Here is an 8573-nt window from a genome sequence, read left to right on the forward strand (position 1 = left end):
TTTTGTCTTCCAGCATTGGATTCTAGTGGCGAACTCAAATCAGGTTTCCTTTATGGAAATAATTTTTGGCTGGGCAGTCGTAGTCAATGCCTCGATATAATGAACAAGACTCCCATCGAGTTCGCAAGACAATACATGTTAAATAACACACGATACCGCGATCCGCAGGATGAGTTTCCACCTTTCCAACTGAATTATTTCGTTGCTTACATCAGACACAACAGTACTCTTCAGTATCACATCAATATGTTTGATGAAGTAAGTTCTTTCTTTTTGCGATTATTATTAGACTGTCTAGAGAATACCACATTTTTAATCAACGGTTCCTTATTATAGATTTTAAATTTTGATTTCAAGTCCAATTTTTTTACATTATATGTCAGGCAATCCTAAATCGAACATTTCACGCACCTTTCTATATTACGATCTAAATAAATCTAATAAACCTTATTTATATAAGAAAAAATGTATTAAATTCAGGACTATAAACGCAATTAAAACTACTTTAGTAATCGCGAATTAAATTGATACGCAATTTAATAATTTGATGTTACTATTAAGCATCATAATATAAAGAAGTTAATATGTTGAAAATATTAATAAATTTATTGTGAAAAATATTACCTCGGCCCAGATTTGAACCCTGTTGTATTCCGTACGAGAGTCCTAAGCCATTAGCCGAGGCATCTTTTTAATGTTATTCATGATCTTAACATTTGTCAAGGCCGTAGTCTTTGAAAGTTGTTACTTTTATTTTTATTTTTACTATAAATAAATCTTCTAAATCTTTCTAAATTTTATAACTTTTACCTGAAATATTTTTTTTTATAAAACTTATATTCTTCAGGTATTCAGGAGTTTCTTTCAGGTACTTTTTATATACATTGTATATAAAAAATTTCATATATATTTTAGGATCTGATTACGCTCGGCCTCTGTTTGCCCGCATCCTGTTCCACGAATAATATAAGTTTCATTCTAGAAGGAATATTTCGAGATAGAATTCTTTTAATCAATGATCTCTATTTCGTGGACTTCAATCTGATCCAGATAAAAAACTTAAAGGATAATCACCAATGGTTGTTAAATGGTGCAATACCTTTCATATGGTATGTCGAAAAACATAAAGACAAAAAAAATTAATTTTACCAATAAAATAATAATATAATTTTATTTTAATTAAATTTTTATGTCTCTTCCGAGAGTTTAAGAAAGCGATGGAAGAGATATCTGCAAATATTAATTTTATCATTTCAGTGTTGGTTTAGTGCTTACCTTTGCTTTGATGATAAGCGGTACCATATATGATATATTTATATATCAAAAATATTTAAAGGCAATGAATAAAACTGTTAGTAAGTATATGTTTAATCATAAAATTTTTTAAGCTTTTTCGGAGTATTCGTAATACTGCTTTTATTATATTCCTCCTACAAAAAAAAAATTATGCTCACGTTTTACACACTAAACAGTTTTACTAAATTGGAAATTATTTTAATAAAATTCCGAAATACAAAGAAGATATTTTTTCTCTCGTACAATATTATTTATTCCTATGGTGTAATATCTTTTTTTCTAAACATTTGCTTGTTAATAGTTTTTATGTATATGCCGGCAAACATCATTCGCAATTTTTAATACACATTCCGAATTGTGATTTAGATGTAGAAAACGCGGTCGAGATGCAAATGACTGATTTGTCGTCTTCACGTGAGAAAAGTAGAATCGGGAATGTATTAATGTGTTTCTCCGTTTATACAAGTACGAAGATGATATTTAACACAAAATTGGGTACCGAAGAAATAACCGTCGTTCACGGTATAAGATTTTTAACCATGGTTTGGTTGATAATATTTCATAGCATATTTTTCTCGCTGGAATATTTAGGTAAGTGTACTGACACAAAAATTGCAGAACTGAGATTATGTACATCTGCTAATGAGTCACTTTCCATGTATAATAAATGTTGTTTCATTTATGTAGATAATAAAATACAGGCATTGAGAATCTCCGAAAGTCTCTCAATTCAAATGTTCAGCAACGGAACAGTATCGGTTGACACTTATTTCTTTTTAAGCGGATTTTTATTGGCTTACACGTATTTAAAGAATAAAATAGACAAGGAACAAATTAATCCGATTAAAGACAAGATAAACAAATACTTTGTCAACATAATGAAGAGATATATTCGGTATCTAATATTATCTTAAATTTACGCGAACATAAACAAAGACGACGCTGTAAGCATGACAGTATCAAATAACAGAAAATATATTTACAAATACAATTTAATAATGAGCCAAATAATAATAGCTTTCTCTATAGTTTCTAAATGTTGATATTTCTTTTAAGATTGACACCGGCTTATATAATGATGATAGGATTAGCGCAATTGAGCTCAGCTTGGTACGACAAGAATTCGCAATTCTACGTTGAGGAGAGACCACACGAAACTTGCGCAAAATACTGGTGGAGAAATGTCTTGTACATACATAATCTGTTTGGTTATAAAACGATGGTACAAACGCCAATTTAGGCTATGTTCCAAAGTTTTTTGCCAGGACTGAAAATCTATAGTGCACGTTACGTAAATTATAGATTTTTAGTACTGACAGTAAATTTTGGAATACAGCTTTAATTATAATATCATTTTGGTATCACACACTCATGTAAGAGAAACTTCCTATTCAAAGTTATATGAAATTTCCTTGTAGTGCTTGTCCTGGAGTTGGTATCTATCCAACGATATGCAATTCTATATAATCGGTCTGGCACTTTTAATTCTGTCAACTGTGTAAGTTAAACGATCGTTGATTGATCGTGGAAAAATACATATTTTCAAAACATGCATCTGAATAAATAAAAACTATAAATTTCAGATATTTTTACGTGGCTGTTGTCATACTAAGTACAATTTTGATAGCCTCAGTTATCTTAAGCGGTTACATCTCATACATTTATGAATATGTTCCGACGTAAGTTACAGAGCATCTTATTAATTGTAAAACTAATTTAGTAAATAAATACTTTTTTTATTATTACAGTTTGGATGAACAGTACAGACTTAAAGATGTCTTCTACTTCCCTCCATGGATTCGAATTGGTCCATATATTATTGGAATGATTACAGGTTACATTATAAGAAGATTTAACAAAAAAATAATCTTGAAAAAGGTAAAGTATACAATATTTATTTTTACATAAGAGAATTTGATGCAACCAATTGTTAGAGTTACAGAGTATGTAAGCTACTGATTAATAAAATTCAGATGATAGTTATTTCTAATTATGCAGATCACGGATTTCAAGTATCTATGTCTATAAATGGACTAATATCAGATTTTACAAAAATTTTAAACGTAACTAAGTTTAAATTATATTTGCAGTTATACACATACAAACACACCCACGCGTGCGCGAGCGTGGTGTATTGTATATATATGTGTGTATATATATATATATATATATATATATATATATATATATGTACATATATATATATCAGAGTATATGTGCATTAGGTGTACAACTTTGCTTCCAGTGTTTTTTCCGAAATTCGAGGATTTATTGTAAAAAACTGGTTATACTGGTTACACTGATTATGATTCAAAGTATTGTCCATCGCTGGCCACTCTCCCATCTTTCGGGCAGCGTACGAATCGCACGTCGAAAAAACTGATCATCTTTTGAGGCGATTCACGAATCGATTCAAATTTTTACTTCTTCATAAGACCAGAAGTGCTGGTCAGCCAAGCCGTGTGCCATTGATCGAAACAAGTGATAGTTAGAGGGAGAAACGTCTGGAGAATACGGTGGGGTAGGACTTCCCATTTCAACGTTTCAAAGTATGTCTTGACCGCTTTCGCAACATGGGGTCGAGCATTGTCATGCTGCAAAATTACTTTATCGTGTCTCTCGTTGTATTCCGGCCATTTATCTTTCAATGTTCGGCTCAAACGTATCAATTGCGTTCAATACTGATTGCCTGTGATTGTTTCAGTCGGATTTAACAACTCATAATACACTACGTCGAGCTGGTCCTACCAAATATAGAGCATGACCTTGGAGCCGTCAATATTCGGTTTGGCTGTCGACGTGAAAACATGGCCGGACTCCCCATGATTTTCTGCGCTTGAGGTTATCGTAAGGAAACCATTTTTCATCCCCAGTCAATGCGATTCAGAAATCCTTTCCGTCTTTGCCTTTCAAGGAGCTGTTCACAAACCAACAAACGCCGTTCAACATCTCTCGGCTTCAACTCGTACGGCACCCAATTTCCTTGCTTCTGAATCATTCATGACTTTGAGGCGTTTTAAAATGGCTTGTTGAGTCCCAATGATCGTGCTAATTCTTCTTGATTTTGACACGAGTCTTGATCAAGCAATGCCTCCAATTCTGCATCTTCGAAAACCTCTCTTCCACCACTATGCTGGTCTTCGACGTCAAAATCACCGTTCTTGAAGTGTTAAAACCACTCACGACACGTTCTTTTACTAATAGCGGCCTTACCATAAGTATATGAGAACATTAGATGAGCCTCAGCCGCAGATTTCTTCATATTGAAGCAGAAAATTAAAATCTCCCGCAAATGACGAGAATTTGGCTCGTAAACTGACATTTTCAATCGAGAATAACTTTATGATGCAAACACAAATCGACTAATGTTTCTATGGAGTTATGTTGACAGATGCCTAAGTTTGTTGTATGACGGCTATGATCTACTTATTTCGACCACCACTTACGCTAAAGCCATCTATAGGAAAACGGCGGAAACAAAATTGTACACCTAATATATTTATATTTTATATATAATATATATAAACAATATACAATATTTTAAATAAAATATATAATTTTCAGAATATTATAATTTTATGTTGGATTTTTAGTGCTGCTTGCAATATTTTGGTGGCATTTGGCCTTTACAAAAAACAAATATCCGTTCTGTCTGCTGCTACCTATGTTGCACTAAGTAGATCAGTTTGGGCCATAGGCATAGCAGGGATTGTAATAATGTGTTTTACTGAGCATGGAGGTTAGTTGATTTAATAACAGTATTAAATAGATAAAGAATAAGCAGAATATTCTGACTTAAGAACTTTTAAAAATAAAGATTACTAGAAAGGAAAGGCTACGAGGCAAAACATGTTAAGTGCTAATTGTTAATCTATATTTAATATTTATCAGTTGATATAAACATTAAATCATACAAATGTGTCAACTTCTTCATCAGATCCTTGGTGTAAAACATAATGATTAAGCTAATTGAAAGTAACAATAAAAATAAATATAAAAGAGTTGCAATCGGATGCGTTACGACCACTTTTGATGTCCTACGCTGGAATTTGCTTTTCCTATCACACGGTTATCTGAGTCTCTGAATCACCAACTGAGTCTCTGATCTACTACTAACGACAATTAACTAATAATTAAAAAAAAAAAGGAATTTCCATTAATTTGCATAACATAGGGATACGAATACAATAAATTTCATTTTTTTTTGTATTAATATTGTGACGCAACGAACTATATTAATGCAACGAACTATATTATACTACTATACTATTATTTTTTCTGGCTTGGTTTTTGAAAATATTCTGATTACGTTATTAGTATGTTTACGTAATTTCAATAGTTACGCAATCAAAACTGATTATATAATCAAAACTGCTAAACTCGCCAATTATTTTTCAATTGATATCATAGCTAAATCGCATGACCACGTTTCGCGTCATTTTTCAGATAATACTTTATTATTTTCAATTTTAAAAAAGATGCCTTTGTAGTTGCCACAGACATTGAAGCAATTAATAAAACCTGTAACGCTATTGCTAAATTTGAAAAGATTTCCAGAAAGTCACTGTTAATTCATTTAAAAATTTTACCTTACCAATTAAGATAGAGCTTTGTATTTACAAGAGTAGCACTGGCTGTTAAAATTTTGCTCCCCTCCAAATTTTACGCTCTACTCTGGAGCGTACCTGCTCAGTGGCTCGTCACGCCTCCGGTCGCAATATAAATCGGTTACATATATTAGATAATTTCAGAATAACTTGATCATCATAAATATTAAATGTTGGTAAATTCGTGTTCTCTTTGGAAGAATTAAGAAAATATTGAACGAGATCATTAAAATTAAAAATTGACGTTACATATGTATGTTACATAAATTGTAAATGGTAATAGATCTTATTTTCCACTGCAATCTTCATTTGGAATAACATCTAACAAAAATCCTTTAACGTATGAACTTGCTCAATAAATCGACCCTGACTTTTGCAGTAATCATTATGTACACAAGTATCTCTATCCACATAATTGCAGTCGGTTCACAATTTTCCTTGTGGTACATTCTTTTTAAATTGTTGTCTGATAAATTAGTTATTTCAAACGTAATGCGAAGCTATGACATATTACATTTGAGATAACTAATTTATAAAACGACAATTTAAATTTCGAGAGTGATTTTTAGCGCCGATGAATGCAAGGCTTAATAAGCATTTTTGTAATAGATAATTACATATTAATAAATCATAACCATGCAACGTTATAATTTAGAACTAAAAATTTATTCAAACGCTTTATTACAGATATTGTTAAGAAGCTATTATCATGCAAAATCTGGATTCCTCTTAGCAGACTTACATACTGTGCTTATCTTATAAATCCTTTTATCATACATTCGATTTATTTGCAGAGAGAAACATCTATTCATTATGAATTCCAATCCTTAGTAAGTACACAAACGATGAAAACTCCAACTTCGACAAATTAAATATACTTATGGTCACAATTTTCAGGGCGCTATAATTATAGGATGCGTGGTGATTAGTTATTTCTGTGCATATGCATTGTATTTAATGGCAGAGTCACCGTACATCCTATTAATGCAAATGTTCAGAGAATCTCGTAACAGAAAAAGGAAAGAGATGAGATTATAATTTCGCATACCTGATTGCAATGGGAATAATAATTGTATTATAATAATAATTGTAAATGAAAAACAATAAAATAAAATCAATTTTAAATGTTTATCCCTCTATAGATTTGTGTGAAATCATATTCGACTATGTTGGAACTAAGAAATAAACTAGGTCCAATGCGTATGAAGTATTTCGAAGGAACAATATTTAAAATAAGCATAAATTTAATAAATTGAATAATTTTATAATATTTTTAAAGTCAATTATTGCGTAGAATAGATTTCAATTTTAGGGATATAGAGCTATGTGCAAAAGTATTAGGCACTAACAATTTTCTCGCATTTTATGAAAAGTTAAATGTCTCGAAGAAAAGAAATCTCAAAGAGGTTTTCGATTACGCATTTTAAAGTGTAAAGAAAGGGCTTCAAATCTGCGTTTAAATCTTTTGTCTAGGATATTTTGTTTCTAAGTTATATAAACTTTAAAAATTATATTGTTGCAATATTTTGTTTTACTTTAAAGCGCTACAGTTCGATAAAATATTAGCAAACAAAATTTAATATAAAAGTAGGCTTCTTAAGTTTTAAAATATCTTTTAAAAAAATTTGTACGATAATTTTTCGTAAAGTATCGTAATTTTTATTATGTGAGATTATCGTGTAAAAACTTATTTTTTCTAACAAGTTTTTTCAATTTTGGAATTGAGTAATATACGGAAAGAAGACAAAAGGAAAAAAAAATTTTTTATAATATGCATAATTCGTATAAATTATTTCCAATTTTTTTTTAAATTTTATTTCGTCAATTTTATAAACGTTTACAGTGGTTACTTGCGTAACTTACACATCAGTAAAGGTTGCCTATCTGAGCATTCCCATGAGCATGCCTATCTGAGCATAAATATTTAAAAATATATAATTATAAATATTTATAATTATAAAGCAAATGTTTTTGTCTTGAAATGTCTATATAATAAATATTTGCTATATAATTACAAATATTTATAATTATATATTTTTTTTCAATAAATATGTATTAAATGTCATTTATGTAAGATTAAGTCAGATATTTGTATTGTTAAATGCACATTTTATATGATATTACTGAATTTAACACTATTCCAAAATGAAATTCAATTTCTCTTGTCTCATTCTCCGCTGGACTCTCTTGCGATCTTATTCTGCATTACCAGTAGAGCGTACTCCTACCGATAGGCAGATAAGCAACCCGACTTACTGATGTGTAGATTACGAAAACACCCTGCACACAATAAGACTTAACATTATAAAAAAAACCGATATTTTTGCGATAAATTATCGTATAAATTTTTTTCAAAAGGCATTTTGAAGTTTTAGAAGTCTACTTTCAGTCTACTTTCATGTTAAATTTTGCTAATGTTTCATTGAAATTGTAGCACTTTAAAGTAAGACAAAAATATTGCAAAGGTATAATTCTTCAATTTTATGTAACTTAGGAACAAAATATTGAGACAAAAATTCGAACGCACATTTAAGGCCCCACTTACACTTTAAAATGTGTGGTCGAAAATCTCTCTTAGATTACTTTTCATCGAAATACTTAACATTTCATAAAATGCGAGAAAATTGTAAATGCTTAATACTTTTGCACATGGTTGTATATACAATGACA

General features: G+C 30.5%; 1 protein-coding gene across 1 annotated transcript; it reads left to right on the forward strand.

Moving 5' to 3' along the window:
- Positions 1 to 7032, forward strand: LOC105143391 (nose resistant to fluoxetine protein 6). The gene is given in 13 exon segments (XM_087404117.1): positions 1 to 258; positions 916 to 1109; positions 1258 to 1355; positions 1663 to 1887; positions 1984 to 2191; positions 2353 to 2518; positions 2715 to 2794; positions 2880 to 2975; positions 3045 to 3174; positions 4861 to 5035; positions 6591 to 6733; positions 6801 to 6927; positions 6930 to 7032. Coding segments are annotated over 13 exon segments (1827 nt in total). The 5' UTR covers positions 1 to 99; the 3' UTR covers positions 6956 to 7032.
- Positions 7033 to 8573: the final 1541 nt, after the last annotated feature.

This window comes from Acromyrmex echinatior, chromosome 3 (assembly GCF_024713525.1).
Source record: "Acromyrmex echinatior isolate Ae372 chromosome 3, ASM2471352v2, whole genome shotgun sequence".
Taxonomy (NCBI): Eukaryota; Metazoa; Arthropoda; class Insecta; order Hymenoptera; family Formicidae; genus Acromyrmex; species Acromyrmex echinatior.